Source organism: Suricata suricatta, chromosome 5, assembly GCF_006229205.1.
Source record: "Suricata suricatta isolate VVHF042 chromosome 5, meerkat_22Aug2017_6uvM2_HiC, whole genome shotgun sequence".
Classification (NCBI taxonomy): domain Eukaryota; kingdom Metazoa; phylum Chordata; class Mammalia; order Carnivora; family Herpestidae; genus Suricata; species Suricata suricatta.
In genome coordinates, this window is record NC_043704.1 from 148,100,218 (window position 1) to 148,117,973 (window position 17,756).

At 41.6% G+C, this 17,756-nt stretch overlaps 1 protein-coding gene across 1 annotated transcript in view; it reads right to left on the bottom strand.

Moving 5' to 3' along the window:
• Positions 1–17,756, bottom strand: part of PDCD6IP (programmed cell death 6 interacting protein) — a 72,707-nt gene that overhangs the window by 37,796 nt on the left and 17,155 nt on the right. Inside the window, exons 3-7 of the mRNA XM_029938777.1 lie at positions 16,270–16,339; positions 11,586–11,713; positions 8,845–8,998; positions 8,584–8,684; positions 6,119–6,235 (exon numbers count right to left, since the gene is read on the bottom strand). Coding sequence (XP_029794637.1) covers positions 6,119–6,235; positions 8,584–8,684; positions 8,845–8,998; positions 11,586–11,713; positions 16,270–16,339 — 570 coding nt within the window. The remainder of the gene's footprint in view (positions 1–6,118; positions 6,236–8,583; positions 8,685–8,844; positions 8,999–11,585; positions 11,714–16,269; positions 16,340–17,756) is intronic.

Genomic DNA, 17,756 nt, shown 5'->3' on the forward strand with positions numbered 1-17,756 from the left:
CCCTTATCCAGCAAGGGTGTCATTCAGAATGGAAGGAGAGATAAAGGCTTTCCCAGACAAACAAAAACTGAAGGAGTTCATGACCACAAAACCACAAAATCTCCAGCCCTGCAGGAGATCCTAAGGAGAACTCTGTGAGTGGAAAGCAGCAGAGACTACAAAGGACCAGAGACATCACCGCAAGCATGAAACCTACAGACAACACAATGGCGCTAAATCCATATCTTTCAACAATAACTCTGAATGTAAATGGACTAAATGATCTAATCAAAAACACAGGGTATCAGAATGGATAAAAAAAAAAAAAGGACAAGATGCATCTATATGCTATCTACAACAGACTCATTTTAGACCTGAGAACACCTGCAGATTGAAAGTGAGGGGATGGAGAACCATTTACCATGCTAATGGATGTCAAAGAAAGCTGGAGGAGCCATACCTATGTCAGACAAACTAAATTTTAAAACAAAGACTGTAACAAGATATGAAGAAGGGCATTACATCATAATTAAGGGGTCTATCCATCAAGAAGAGCCAAATTATAAATTTTATGCCCCCAATGTGGCAGCACCCAAACATAAGTCAATCACAAACATAAGCAAACATATTGATAATAATACTGTATTTGTAGGTGACTTTAATACTCCACTTAAAACAATGGACAGATCATCTAAGCAATAAGGAAATAATGACTATGAATGACACACTGGACCAGATGGACTTAACAGATATACTCAGAACTTTTCATCCCAAAGCAGCAGAATACACATTCTTCTCAAGTGCACACAGAACATTCTCCAAAAACAGATCACATACTGGGTCATAAAACAGCCCTCAACAAATATAAAAGGACTGAGATCACACCACGAATATTTTCAGATCACAGCACTATAAAACTTGAAATCAACCCCAAGAAAAAAATTGGAAAACCCCCAAATACATGGAGGTTAAAGAACATCCTACTAAAGAATGAATGGGTCAACCAGGAAATTTTAAAAGTTACAAAATATATGGAAGCAAATGAAAAAATAAAAAACAGTGCAAACCCTTTGCAAGGCAGCAAAGACAGTCCTAAGAGGAAAATACATTGCAATCCACGCCTATCTCAAGAAGCAAGAAAGCTCCCAACTACATAACCTAAACTTACACCTAAAGGAGCTAGAAAGATAGCAGCAAAGAAAGCCCAAAGCCAGCGGAAGAAGAGAAAGAATAGAGTAGAGCAGAAAGAAACAATATACAATCCAAAAAAACAGAACAGATCAGTGAATCTAAGAGCTGGTTTTCTGTAATTTTTTTAATGTTTATTTATTTTTGAGACAGAGTGTGACCAATGGAGGGGCAGAGAGAGGGCGACCCAGAATCTGAAACAGGCTTCAGACTCTGAACTGTCAGCACAGAACTCAATGCAGGGCTCGAACCCACGAACCATCAGATCATGACCTGAGCCAAAGTCGGACACTTAACCAACTGAGCCACCCAGGTGCCCCAGAGCTGGTTTTCTGCAATAAACAAAATTCATAAACCCCTAGCCAGACTTCTCAAAAAGAAAAGAGAGTGGACCCAAATAGATAAAATCATGAATGCAGGAGGAGAGATCACAACCAGCACCACAGAAATACAAGCGCTCATTAGAGAGTACTATGAAAAATTACATGCCAACAAACTGGACAATCTGGAAGTAACTGACAGATTCCTAGACACCCACACACTACCAAAACTCAAAAGGGAAGAAACAGAAAATCTGAACAGACCCATACCAGTGAAGAAATTGAATCAGTTATCAAAAATCTCCCAACAAATAAGAGTCCCGGGCCAGATGGCTTCCCAGGAAATTCTACCAGACATTTAAAGCAGAGTTAATTCCTATTCTTCTCAAGCTGTTCCAAAAAATAGAAATGGAAGGAAAGCTTCCAGACTCATTCTATGAAGCCAGCAATTACCTTGATTCCAAACCAGAGACTCCACTAAAAAGGAGAATGACGGCCCTGATGAACATGGATGCAAATATTCTCAACAAGATAACTAGCAAATGAAATTAAACAATACATTACAAGAGTTATTCACCACGATCAAGTGGGATTCACTCCTGGGCTGCAGGGCTGGTTCAGTATTCACAAATCAACCAACATGGTTCAATATTCGCAAATCCCAAAATTTGTATGGTATCACAAAAGACCCCGAAGAGCCAAAGTAATGTTGAAAAAGTAAACCAAAGCAGGAGGCATCACAATCCCAGACTTTAGCCTCTACTACAAAGCTGTAATCATCACAACAGTCTGGTATTGGCACAAAAACAGACACATAGACCAATGGAATAGAATAGAGAACCCAGAAATGGACTCACAAATATAAGGCCAGCTCATCTTCAACAAAGCAGGAAAGTATATCCAATGGAAAAGACAGTCTCTTCAGTACATGGTGCTGAAGAAGTGGACAGCAACATGCAGAAGAATGAACCTGGACCGCTTTTTTACACCACAACACAAAAATAAACTCAAAATAAATGAAAGACCTAAATGTGAGACAGGAAACCATCAACATCCTACATGAGAAAACAAGCAGCAACCTCTTTGACCTGAGCCACAATAATTTCTTACTTGACATGTTTCCAGAGGCAAGAGAATCAAAAGCAAAAATGAACTATTGAGACCTCATCAAGATAAAAAGCTTTGCACAGCAAAGGAAACAATAAAACTAAACGGCAACCAATGGAATGAGAGAAGATATTTGTAAATGACATATTTGATAAAGGGTATCAAAAAAATCTATAAAGAATTTACCAAACTCAACACCCAAAAAACAAATAAGCCGATGAAGAAATGGGCAAAAGACATGAATAGACACTTTTCCATAAAGGATGACCAGATGGCACACAGACACATGAAAAGATGCCTAAGATCACTATCATCAGGGAAATACAAATTAAAACCACATGAGATACCAACTTACACCAATCAGAGTGGCTAAAATTAACACCCAGGAAACAACAGATGTTGGCGAGGATGTGGAGAAAAGGGTACCCTCTTGCTCGTTGGTGGGAATGCAATCTGATGCAGCCACTCTGAAAACCAGTGTTGAGATTCCTCAAAATAGCACTACTGGGAATTATCCAAAGGCTACAGGAGTGCTGATTTCGTAGGGGCACATGCACCCCAATGTTTATAGCAGTGCTATCAACAACAGACAAATTATGGAAAGAGTCCAAATGTCCATAACTGCTGGAAGTCATACCACACAGAGAGAGAGAGAGAAATACTACTCAGCAATGAAAAGGAAAGAAATCTTGCCATTTGCAACAATGTGGATGAAACTGGAGGATATTATGCTAAGTGAAGTAAGTCAATTAAAAAAAGATCTAGGATTTCACTCATATGTGGAATTTGAGAAACTTAATAGAAGACCATAGGGAAAGGAAAGGGAAAATAAGTTACAAACAGATAGGAAGGCAAACCATAAGAGACTCTTAAATACAGAAAACAGAGGGTTGATGGGGTAGGGGAGAGGGGGAAATGGGTGACAGACATTGAGGAGGGCACTTGTTGGGATCAGCACTGGATGTTGTATGTAACTGATGAATCAGAGGACTCTACTCCTGAAGACAAAACTACACTGTATGTTAGCTAACTTGACAATAAAGTTTAAAATAATAATAATAAACAGAACAGAAATTTTTAAAAAAAGAACAATGAATATCAACAGACTCACACTTAGGTTCAACAATTGTTACCAATTTGCCATATTTGCTTTATCATTCTTTCATATAAGAGAAAGAGAGAGAGAGAGAAGGGAGAGAAAGAGTTTTTTTTTTTTTTGCAGAAATCATTAGAAACTGAAGTTCAGACATCATGACCCTTCATCCCTAACGACCTAAGCATACATCTCCTTAAAACCTACAAACTACTCTTACAACTAAGAACAAACAATACTTTCACAAAATCAGTTTTACCATCTTACTTGGTCCCTCGTTAATGAATTAAGTAAATCTGACACATATTTGTTCTATTGAGACATGTTTTTATATCTATATTATTTTTACATCTTGATTTTCAAGGCTCTACTGTACGTTGTGGGCATCAGAGATTCCACCAAGATGATCAGGTACAAGTAAAGGGCACTGTCCAGGCCTCTCATGAGCCCCTAAGCCCAGCTACAACTCTTCCTGTCCCCGGAAGCATATCCCGAGCAACAGTCTTCCGTTTACTGCTATTTTATGTGTTTCATATCTCCCTGACATTTCCAATGGTTTTCTGTCCCCCCACTGCTGAGAGCAACGACTGAAAAGCCGGTTTCTTGCTGTGGCTATCTAAGGGTCTCTTTCAGGCTCGTGGGGTGCTCTGACCCACAGACTACAGAGAACAGGGTTTCCTGATCACCATTTTTTGTCTATGTGTTCTGTTTGCCTATTTCTGAGCTCAAGTCAAGCAAAAAAACCTCATGCCTGGAAAGAGGCACAGCCCCTTTGCGTTAACTTCTGACCTATGACTAATGCTATAAAACTGAAGCTACAAACTGTTACGTGTCTGTAACTGGGAAAAGTCTTTACCTCTCATTGCTCAAGGTTGAAACGGTTTCCTCTTTCCAGAGGGGACTTTAAACATCAGAATTTCAAAAAGAACTCCTGTATGACTGGTTTATAGATGCTAAGTAAGAGCTTACTTAAAACTAATAGTCCTAGATTTCTATAAAATAAAGAAACTAAATTTCTAGTACTTTAAATTTTCTAGAAGGAAAAAAAATCCCTCCCACAGAAACCACTTTTTCAGAAGCATTTTTAGGCCAGAATCTAAGTTACTGTAATCAAAATGAACTCTAGACAAATGAGATACTGTTTGAATATCTGTGTTTCATTAAAAAGTATGCCTTTCAAAAAAAAATTTTTTTAAAGTATGCCTTACTCTGATTTTGTCTGTGGTGGCATGGAAGCACACATTTTTTTTTTTTTTTTTTACAAGTGTTGGGTTTCTTCTCTCATAAAAAGACAAAGTAATCTGAGCTTCCTAAATAATACTGGCAGAGTGTCTTCTAATGTACAGTCCACACTTAAGATTCCCTGAGTCTCTCCCGACCCTCCGCTTGCCAGGACTAAAAACACCAGCGACCCAGGTGAGCGGCCCTTGCCCCGGTCGTGAGGTTGGCCCAGAAGTCCCAGCAGGTTCCCAACGGCCTCAGTGCAGACAAGAGGGGCGCCTGCGCAGGAGGGACTCTGCTCTTTACACAATCTACTCCTGCGCGCAGCTGACCCTGTGTTGCACAGGCGTGAGTGGCCCCAACACCCTCCACCGGGGGAAAGAGCTGCTACAACTTCTGCCTCCTGCAGAGCTTAATTACTACCAGCCTACTGGTGACCAGAAACCTTACCCATAAAACAAATCACATACATTTCTTATGTCACCTGCATTGAATACTGTATTCTTATAATAAAGAAGGAGAGAAGTAAGCTAGAGAAAAGAAAATGTTAAAATCGCAGGGAAAAGACGATGTGTTTACAGCACTACAAACAGCCTGTGTGTAAGTGGATCAGACAGGTCAAAGCTGTGTTGCCCAAGGGTCACCTGTGTGACCCCTCACACTGTGGCCCTGCATGTCCCCATCAGACAAAGGTAGGCCACGAGTTAAGCACTGAACCACCTTTCTGGAGCATGGTAATTAATTGACAATATTTTATATTAAAACAAACACGGAGGGGCACCTGGGTAGCCTGGTCAGTTAACCGTCTGACTCTTGATTTCGGCTCAGGTCGTGATCTCACAGTTGGCTGGGATTGAGCCCCATACATCGGACTCTGCGCCGACGGTGCATATCCTGCTTGGGGTTCTCTCTCCCCCTCTCTGTGTCCCTCTCCCCTGCTTGCCTGTGCGTGCACACTCTATCTCTCAAAATAAACAAACATTAAAAATGGATAAATAAGAGAACTGAATTAAAATTTTGCATAATTTTTTAGATAAAACAGAAGACTTCAAAAAGCACCCAGCATGTAAAACTTAAGGATAAAAACTAACCACTTTTCTCTGCTGCCAGGGGCAGTGAGCAGGAAAGGTTTTCATGAGCGAACCTGGGACTCTTGCTAGGGAGAAAAAGAGAGCCCGGTTCCGTGGGTGTGTGTCTCCAGGAGGCTCACCTGTAACCTTGCAATCTCTTCTCCGAATCTCTTCTGCTGCTTCGCCAGGACGGACTGGTGGTACTCAGCACTGGCCTGCATGATGCAGTGCTTTGCGGCCAGGACAGGGAGCACCTCCTGGAAATAAAAACACTGACCAGGGGAGAGTCCAACCACACAGACCACCACAGACAACACGGGATGCAGGAAGAAAAAGGAGGAGGAGACAGAAATTAGAATCACCCCATTAATGGTTTAGAGGCTGGTTAGTCATTGGGTATAAACAGAGAAGACAACATGATATGGCAGGAACTGAATTCAAGGAATTCAGTTTTTTTCTTCCAATTAAAATTAAGGGGTTTTTGTGGGGGGTTTTTTTTTGCACTGTTAAGTGAAGCCAATCTACGTTTTTATAAAGTCTTCAGTCAAGCCATGACGTCAACGTTTTGTTTACGAAGAAGAAAGGAAAGCATGCGTTAGAGAGAGGAGGAGGACAGACACTCCGAGGAGCCCCAGGCCGGGCTTTAGAAGCCTTCTCAGCAGTCCTTACCCAGCCCTTCGAGTTAGCTAGACCACCGTTACTCACACAGACTAACGACACTGCTCTAGGGCTGACTCTTTCGTCGTGTTTTTAAAAGACAAAAGACAGTAAATTAAGTTCCCACTTAAATTCATATCTAAGAGACTCTTTAACAAAGATGGTTTCTAGCCATATAAAGACTACTTAGTATAAACACTAACATTTCAGATCATATACTCAAAACCACACAGCAAACAGACAAATGCACTAAGTTAAGATCTAATGTGATAAAGTGTCATTTTGCCCCAATTTGTTTTGAAGACAATTCCAGTCAGATGGACTTTTGAAAGATCCAAACATATGAACCAAGCAGCACTTATACTGGCAGATGCTCCAATCGCTGCCTTTAGCAAGTACAGGCCGGGCCGTATGAAATCCAAGAAATAAAGCAGACAGTCGCGGTCCAGACAAAACGTGAAAGAATCAAACCCCGCGCTACCGCCTGGCGCGCCCTCCTGTCTCCCGGTGAGTCACTTCCTAGCTTCCTGGATCCCTACCTGTAGATATTCCAGTTTTACAACCAGAATATGAAAATACCTTACGAGCTTTATTAGTCAAACGGCAAAAAGACATCTAAATCTCCAACGGCACCCATGCCAGTTCTCAAGGGAAGGCCGGAGCAGCTCCGTTTTGTAACAGGAGATTTTCGAGCAATCCCAGGAATGCTGCAGGTAGTTTCCAAGTCTTTGAGGGTGACATTCTTCTCTCCGCGACACGACTGCACTAGCGGCCCAACGGGAGTTACGGTACACTGTGCGGCTGAACACGAGGTCTTTCGGGTGAGAGAGAGGTGAGAGAAGAGCCCAAGGCTCCTCCTCGGGAGTAACAGCAGTGACATCCAAGAGTCCTGGGCAAACTCCTAGTGACCCCTTGGTGTATTTTAAATCTCCAGGAATCCCCTCACATTTATTCCTAACTCTCTGACTAAACTAACGTGTGCTGTTGATGCACTGATGTTTTTACTTCACTACAAAAGTGTCTGCGATTTCATAATTTACAAAGAATGACATAAATCAACAAATTGAGGGCGCCTGGTGGGCTCAAAGAGCAAGCGACTCTTCACCTCGGGGTTGTGAGTTCCAGCCCCATGTTGGGTGTTGAGAGGACTTAAATACACTTTTAAAAAAATAAAATTAATGAATACATTCTCCTACATTAAATCATATGCTATTATCATACAGAGAAAATAATTACCTGAACATTTCTGGAAGTTTAAAAAGTAGTTGAAACAGATTACATTTCACTCAATCTGTCAGTTTCCTTTTTAATCATACTGAGTTTCCGTGTTAATCTAATCATCTGCTTTGTCATCTGACCACCAATGACTAGTCTTTTCAAATGCCACTTGGGAAAAGTTTACAGTAAAACAATTAATATTTCCTGTGACGTGTGACTGAAGGTGGTTGTTTTCCTTAGCTGTACAACAGCAGCCCAGTTTTCTAGCCCTGTTGGCAAAACTTTATTTTAACCAAAATACTGGATGAATTGTTTTCTTTTCCTTTTGTCTTTGTCTGTTTTTGTGCTTTAAGACTCATCTCTAAGAAAACAGGACAGTAATTAAAAGTGCAAATAAGCAACAAGCTCAAGTATTCATGCTTGTACCAAACCCCCAATGAACCAGAACGACACAAGGCCTTCATGTAAGAAAATGACTGGAGACAGAGGTTCAAAAATTCCCAGAAAGAATTTTGGAAAAACAAGTGTAATAAAGAGGAGAGACAAAGGCATCCCCTAAACATCAAAGAATTCTTCATGCATCTTACATAATACATTATTTCTACCAATATATTGTTCAAATGCCTCTCCTAAAATTTCAAGTTTCTTTATAAAACAATTTTCAGTGTGCTTCTTGTATACAAAAACCTCCATGCAAAATAACCCAGTATTTGCAAAAACAAGAACTGACCTTGGGAAGAGTATCTTTGTACTGGCACTGCTTGAAAGCATCACCAAAGTAATCTGCCGCCTGATTAGCCAATTTGGCTATGATGGCATCCTTCATTTTATCTGGAATAAAACATTCGCCATTTTAATTAAAATAAATATAAAACCACCTGATACATCATGGTAACTTAGTATGAACACAAGTTTGTACACTCTCTTCCTATTTTAAAAGCTGATCATGTCTTTCCACGGGTAACAAAATAGAGGAAAAAGTTACAATTACCTCTTGTGGCTTTTAAAAAAAATACTTCTTGGGCCTGTGCCAGCATAATAAGACTGAGGGTCCCAACAGTATCTGGAGAGAGGTCCGCCGTAGGCTCTCGGTTTAAGGCAGACAAAACTGTCTCTTTAATATGTAAAAAGGCACCACTAGCAAACTAGAGGGGAGAAAAAGAAATTCTTTAAAATCTATATAAACTCAGCAAGACTTCATTGTCTACTGTTAGACACAAATCATTTCAAATGTTAATTCAGTTGAACAGTCACTATTTTAAAATTTTTATATTGTTACAGATCTGACACATGACCTACAGACAATAAGGGCATTTTTCTAAAAAGCTATACAGTCACAGATTTAAGTAAGAGTAAAAGTAAATTACAGCAAAAAACGCAGCCATAGCACAACTAAACTTATTTTTAGATGTGCTTCCCCAAGACTAATATGAGAACAGAGGTAGGGATAACAGATTATTAAAGAGTTTTTAGTACTGAAATGACCTTGCTGGTCCCGAACAATTTCATCTGTCCCCAATTCAACACACTGTGCCCAGGGGAAAGCTCACAATGGCCCGGCACCCCGCCCCGTGAGGGACCGCGTTACTATCCATTGCCAGTGATTTCTATCTGGCTTCCAAGGTCCTGGTGAAATGTTCCCCCATCAGATTTTTTTTATTCCGAATCATACTTTGCTGAGGTTAACACAAAATAACTACTTTTATGAAACAAATGATCCTGGGAAAAAGAAATCAGTCTGGTATTAGGTGTTGTGGGTTACACAGAGGAGCTAGGCAGAGAAAACGGAAGATTAGCCGCGTTACAAGCGAACGCCACGCTGTCTGCAGTCGTGAAGTGTCGTAAAACCAGAGTGTCTGCAGAGTGATGAGCTGCCCTTGCCTAACGCACTAAGAGAACCACAGACTAGAACAGCGAGGGGTCCAGACTCCCTCACAAATCTGGAACCAGAGGCCGACAAATGTCATTAAAGAACACAGCCAAGAGTACCCAGCTTCCTGGTGGCAAACAGCCTGGACAAGCCGATCTAGGTCTTCTGATACCACCGCCCCTTTTCCGTCACATTAGGTGACCTGCTGGGAATCGCAGAGGGGGCTCGCCGGATGGAGTTTATCATCACATGCCAATTAGCTGAGTTACAGTTAACAGAGAAGTAAATTTTACTTCATTTTCACATTTTAAAACATTGGCCCTTTACAGGCGCAGAAAGAAAAGCATGTGCATCATGTCTGTCATCCGTGGCGACTTAAAACTGCAGGCAAGCCACAGTGTGGAGCATTCTGTGTGCTTCAAGTGTACTTTCCTCCCACTTTCTTAGCATTCTTAATCTCGCTTGTAAACTTAAACAGTAAGAAAAATCAGACTCCACCTCTGGGACAAATTCCATAGCCCTGGAAGACAGGAAGCACCCTCTGGAGTTCCATAAAATTTGGAATCAGATACCTGAAACCTCAATGGACCACTTTATTAACACTCTGACCGCTGAGTCTCCTGCGCGTAATATGGCCCTGCATTACATCGCATGCACTACAAGGCTGATCTGAGCGTAAAATAACGTGCACGAGCACACTCTGTAAATTACAACACAAAACAAAACATGAACTCTATCACTCAACAGCAACCACTTATTCTTTAAGTTAAAAGAAAAATAAAAGTTGAGTAAATAATATACTGCCACAAAATAATACAGCACGTTAGCGATAGAACCGAAAATGTAAATTCCGCTAAGTTAAGAACATTACATATCTGACAACACTGAACTATGACTTCTTCACAAGTCTGAGTTAACATTTTATAAGAGGTGTTAACTTTTGTGACAATGTTAGATGTGTCTCTAAGAAAAAAATATACGTAAATAATGTACACTTGACCCTTGAACAAGAGAGGTTTCAATGATACAAGTCCACTTTACACAGAATAAATACAGTACAGTACTGTAAGTGCATTTTCTCTTACATATTTCTTAATAACATTATCTTCCATAGCTTATTTTATTGTAAGAATATAACATATAATACATAAAATGTACACAATACAGCCTTTTAAAAAATTTTTTACACTTATTTTGAGAGTGAACGAGCAAGTGTGAGCAGGGGAGGGGCAGACAGAGAGAATCCCAAGCAGGCCTCATGCTGTCGGTGCAAAGCCTGATGCAGGGCCCGACCTCACACACTGTGGGATGGTGACCTGGGCGGAACTCAAGAGGTGGACGCTTACCGGACAGAGCCCCCCAGGCACCCCACAGACAATGCATGTTATTCAACTGCTTATGTTCTCAGTGAGGTTTCCAGTCAACAGTAGGCTATTAGTAGTTATGTTCTAGGGGAGTCCAATGTTACCATGTGTTTTCAGACTATGAGAGGGGTTAGCACCCCTTACCCCACGCTGCTCAAGGGTCAACTGTACAAAATGTTTAAATGAGGTCAATAATTTAAAAGGGATCTAACAAAGAACTTCATCTCAAACATTCAATCACTTTTCTCCCAACATTTACTGAGCCTTTACATGTGCCAGGCACTGTCCTAGGTGCTAGGAATACAATAGTGAGAAAAAACAGACCTGGTCTATAGGTAAATAGCTTATCTCAGGGTTTCAAAAGTGTGAATCAGTTCATTAAAAAGTACATTACTTTTCCAGAAAATAACTGTGTATACATCTACAAATCTAAATACAAGTTATTTTCAATTTAATCCAAGTTAGTGTTGATTACCATGTCGTTGCTATTCTACGCACCTGGTAATGCTTAGCAGCGATTTTCAGTCCTTCGTCATTATCCAGGTTCTGTTCCGCCGCAATCTGGCTAGCTAAGGCCGCACAATTGAATAACACACAGCTCTTTTCGTATCCTAAGCTTGCAAGAGCTGTAAAAAATTAAGAAGGAGAAAATTTATCAGATTGTTTTCTCTAAAGGAAATGAATGTTTCAAAGATAAATACTATCAAATCTACCCCACTGGCTCTCATAAAAACACGTTTCCAGACCTGTTTTCTCACCCATAATAGTGCCCATATCTGCAAAGCTGCCCGGCCAGGCATTTATATCCACAACGATAAGCCCATCATCTAAAATCCAAAAGATCAAGGAGTTATTCCTTCCTGCCCCTTCCTACCCTTTCCTTCCACGATGCTATTACGTTCCAAATGAAGTCGTTCTCACGTCAATTCTCACTTACAGTCAAATAAACTGTTTTCCCATCCCCTCTCGAACTTCTGTATACAATTCTGTATAAATAAACAAACATACAGGCAGAATGTCTCACCATATGCAAGCCAGTAAGTCAGCTATTACAAACCTAACCCAACGCAAGCACCTCCGAGCCTCACACCGTTAGCCCAAAATGTCTCTCGGAAGGCTGGCAGATTGTGCAGTTACAACACAACTCTGACCAAGAAACTACACACCTCACGTCCACTGAGATAGCCACTATCAGGAACAGAAACAAAAAACACCCGCTGCTGGCAGGCACGCGGAGAGACCGGAGCCGCTGTGACCTGCTGGCGGGAACGTGAAACACTGCAGTCCTGGGTAAAACACCAGGGTGCTTCCTCACAAACCTAGAAATAAAGTTCCCCCATGATCCGACAGCTCCACTTCTGGGGACAGACCCAAAAGAACTGTGAGCAGGCACAAAAAGATACTTGTATGCTCATGTCCGCAGCCAAAAGGTGGAAGGAGCCCAAGTGTGCACTGATGGACAGACACACAAACAGAACATGGTGTGTACACTTAACGGAATGTCATTCAGCCTTAAATGGGAAGGAAATCCTGTCACGTGCTACGCCACGGATGAACCCTGAGGACATGACGCTAAGTGAATATGTGGATCTCAAAAAGACAAATTAACAGGCATACATCATTTTACTGTGCTTCACTTTTTTGAACTTTGCAGATAACTGCATTTTTTTTTTTTTTTACAAGTTCAGGGTTAGTGGCAACTGCATGAAGCAAATCTATCAGCACCATTTTTTCCAACAGCATTTGCTCACTCTGCATCTCTGGGTGACAGTTTGGTAAATCTCGTAGTATTTAAAGTTTCCATCACTATTATGACATTTGTTGTGATCTGCGATCAGTGACCACAAGTTCCTGAATGCTCAGATGATGTTTGGCATTTTTTTAGCAACAAAGTTCTAAATTAAGTTCTATGCATGGTTTCTTAGACGCAATGCTACTGCTCACTTTGAACAGACTACAAATACAGCATAAACGTAAGTCCTATATGCACTGAGAAATGGCACAAAGCTTTACACCTGAACAAAAACATACTTGCGCTCTCGTTCTTAGTGTCCTAAAATTACACAATACTCTAGTAAGCGGGCAGCCCGCACTTTACTTAACCAAGGTGTTACTGAAGGACGTTTAATTCCCCATATTTGCTACCGGAAGTGCCTCCGAGAACTGCGTCCTGCACATCCTGCTTTACTGACGTTAAGGCTCTTGCTTCCCACCTCTTCCCGGAAGCAGCTGCCTCACTTAAGGATCTTCTAGTTCTGGCGTCCGCTCCTTGTTCTCAGCCTACCAATTCGGCCTTAAAAATCCTTTTCCTGACCTGGTCTCCCTCTCAGCACAATGTCTTGTCCTTACTGCTTTGCTGAAAATCTTCCAAACTGCTGTTCTAAATTTTTTGCTGTTTGCGTTGCCTCACCTCTGCTCCGCTCCTCAACCTGATGTAAGTTGGCTTCCTAAGCACGCCCCTAGGGGGACTTCTTCGTTGCCAAATCCAGCGACTTCTCCAACTTTATGTGACTTGACCTCGGCCGCAATGATTCTGGCAGTGATGTTCCAACCTGGATGGATGTTAAAATCACCTGGAGGAGGGATTTTTTTTTTTTTTTGCAATCCCAATAAACATTTACTGAGCCCCTGCAAAATGGGATATGGTTAAAAGATGCCCCTTCTTTGTGTGGGCACAATTCCTGTCACTCTGTTTGTCCTCAACTGGTACATCCTATGTCCTACAAGGCCCTCACAATGTTCAGTCTTCAGTAAGGAGATGGAAGCCTTGCTCAGAAGCTCAGAATCTTCTCAGAAAGTTGTGGTTAGAAGGGTGATGGTCACGACGAATGGAAAATCTCCTTCATTTTAAACAGGTATTGAGACAGACTCAGGGCTTCCCACAGAGGTGCTGAGCTCATCTCTCGTCATGGGCTCTTCTGAAAGAGGGGCAGTGACACCGAAAGCTGGTGTGCTCTCAAGAGGCAGATCTCTGGTCAATTCTACACCAGTGGAGACGTGGTCAGTGGTTGATTCTGGGGTAGCAGAGGATTCCAGGTGAGTGAACAACTCCATTTCAGTGGAGTACTCCAGGTCGGTGGGGTATTCTGGGTCAGTGGTAGACTCCAGGGCAGCAGTAGAAGTCGCCCTTGTGGTGGTGGAGGACTCTATGGATGGTGGCAGTGGACTTTGGGTCAGTAGATGACTCTAGTTCAATAGTCAATCCAAGGGCATTAACCAAGTCAAGTTCAGTGATCAAGTCTAGTTCAGGAATGAATTCCTGGGGTATCGTGGGAAAAGCCACAGCCAAGGTAAACCAGGCTGTGATGATCAGGGCCTTCCCAAACATGGTGCCAGCGGGGAGTGCCAAGAGGCTGTTGGAGGTAAGGACGGAGGTAGCAGGCTCTGCGTGTCCTGGAGGGATTTTCACGGCTAGTAGTTCCAGTTCCACCTGCAGATTGCCATCACAGCTGGCATTCTGTATCTTTACATGTGGACCTTCCACATTTCCCCCAGGTAATCCTAACGTGCCACCAGGTTCAGGAGCCCCCGGGACTGTGTGACCTCTGAAGCCCCTCTGGCACTCAACGCCATGTCTCTTCTTCCCTCTGGTTCCTCCAAGCTCTGAAAGCTTTTTCTCATCCTCATTCACTGGAACCTCTTCCTCTGTTTCCCTTGAATGTGCGATCACCTAGCTCTGGCTTTCACTCTTTTCCCAATCTACAGACTGCCAGAAGTGTCATCATCATTTAATGATAACTCTTCCCAAATCTGTCACTACCATTTTTGAGTTTTAAATCTACTGTTTCCAAATGCCAAAAAAAATCTACCCAGACAGAACATACAAAAGTCAAACTCAACTTGCCTTTTGGAAGGAATACCCAACAAGTCAAACCTAGTCACAAGTCAGAGTCAACCCTCAACTACTCCTCTTCCTTCGGAGAGAGAGTCAGCAGATCCAGTAGGTTTCAACTTCAAAATGTCGCTCAAACCCCCTCTTTCCCCCGACCCACACACAGCACCCTGTCTCCTCCCACTGTCACCAGCCTGCTCACTGGTCCACTGGCCTCCAGTCTCTGGAGTCAGACTTTCTGGAATCACATCCCACTTCATCAAATCCTTACCTTATGACCTAGAAAGCCACTTAATCTTTCTAAACCAGCGTATTCAAATGGTCATAACAGTGCCTTTCTCCACTGGGCGTCTGGGGAATTCAGGAAGATAATGTATGGGAAGCCCTTTCCACAGCACTGAGGCGGAGTAAGTAAATGCTAGCTAATCACACATGAGAGAGAAGAGTACACATTCATAGTGTATTTGCAACTCTTCTCAATCTGCTTTCCGGAGTCTTCGCCCTCCATAATCCTCAGTCCTGCCTATGGTTTCAAGCCATGTGGTAGATATTCTGGGATGTGCCAGGTCTCATTTTCCCTCTGGTTCCTCCGAGATCTGAAACCTCTTCCTCATGCTCATTCCCCAGAACCTCTTCCTCCTATGTATGGAGAATGTATATATTCTCGAGAATGCACGCCTACTATAAACACTGTCACACACACTCACTCCCCAGAAAACACAGTACTATTACTTACTGCAGCTAATATTTACCGCATACTCTTCTCAGGACTTTACATGTTTCTCTCATTTAATCCACACAAGGGCCCAAATGAGATAAAGAATATTTCACAGTACTATTTATTCCCCATTTCAAAAACAAGAAAATTAATGCACACAGTGGTTAACCTGCCACGCTGGCACCTCAAAAAAGGCCACCATTCTTCTGGTTATAATGTCCTACTGGTAATATTATTTTTTAGCCGGGAAAACCAAATTTATCCTTCAGGGCCTCACCTGAACACTGCTTGCTTCCAACAAGCAGAACTCACGACCTCCTCATCAATGGGCTCACTACTTTGTTCGTATCCTCCTAGACTACCCGCTGTATTTTAGGATCATCAGCAGTCTTCCTAAACAGACTGAATACAGCTCTTATTCACTGTTGTAACTAGGACAGTGCCTGACAAGGCATAGGCTCTCTACAAATATTTGGAAATTACATTAAAAGTTGAAGTTAAAAAAATAAAATAAAATGCAAACATTTTTATTATTTACAAAGAGTTGTTAGGAAAGCAATTTTTAAAACCTAAAATAATACAAAATATTTAGACCAAGAGTCTTACCATTTTTTTAAAAAGTAATTACATACCCAATTTTACAGATCCTCCAAAAAGTGAACCCTTATCAAAAGCATCCTTCCAGGTAAATGTCAAGCAGATCTTGATAGAAAGAGAGAAAAGAGAAAATTATCTTATCTTCCTGCATCTCATTAAATATTAGGTCTTTTTTTAATCTTTATTTATTTATTTATTTATTTTATGTTTTATTTATTTTTGAGACAGAGAGATTCAGAGCATGAGCAGGCAGGAGCAGAGAAAGATGTAGGCACAGAACCGGAAGCAGGCTCCAGGCTCTGAGCTGTCAGCACAGAGCCTGATGCGGGGCTCAAACCCACGAATGTGAGATCATGACCTGAGCTGAAGTCGGAGGCCTAACCAACTGAGCCACCCAGGCACCCCATCTTTATTTATTTTTGAGAGAGAGAGAGACAGAGCACAAGCAAGGGAGGAACAGAGAGAGAGAGACAGACAGACAGACAGACACACACACACACACACACATACACACATACACACACTATCTGAAGCAGGCTCCAGGCTCTGAGCTGTCAGCACAGAACCCGACATGGAACTTGAACTCACAGACCACAAGATCATGACCTGAGTTGAAGTTGGACACTTAACCGACTGAGCTACCCAGGCGCCCCAATATTAGGTCTCGTTTGAAGAAAAAACCCACAATGAGGAAAAGGACCAAAGCTTGTCAAAACATTATCTTCTGTAGACAACTAAGTCCTTTCCCTTTTCCCAGACCACAAAATCTTCTTTTTAACAAGTAAAACCCTAGCACAAAGATACTTCCAGTGGTCATTCTGCCTCAGTAACCGTCCATACACTGTCCTCTCCAGGGAACACCAGCTCACTCATCTTCACCACCCACAATGGCTTGAGCAGCACAGGCACTTAATCAATGATTGTTAAGTAAGCCAAGAGAAGCAAAAGTTTCCTTGAATATAAAATTAAAAATTATTCCCTGATGACAAAAGGAGAAGGGTTAACTCTGGGGGAATGAGATAATATGTTATTTCTTGATTTGGGTTGTTCTCACACATGTAGATTCACTTTGTAGAGATTCGGGCTATACACATGATATCATCACTGTCGTACACATGTTATACACATATAAAAGGTTTACTTAATAAAAAAAACTATATTTCACTGATTCTAAAATACTCCATATACAAAGGTTAAAAAACAACTTACTCTCTTTTAAATGATGTATTGCAATCCCATACAAAAACTATAACTTTGGATTAGAGAAATTTTCAAAACTAGAGAGAATACCATAATGAACCCCATGCAGCCATCACACATTTAGCCTTTTGAACGTCTTGGTGCACCCCCACGTTCCCTGCCTCCCCCAACCCTACACAGACACTTTTTCTTCGAGTGTTTTAAAGCAAATTTCAACATAGTATGTCACCTGTAAAAACCTGACTACAAGAATGTTTAAAGCATTTTTCATAAACTACATACTCTAAAACTTAGAAATGTCACACAAATTGGAAACTTTTAA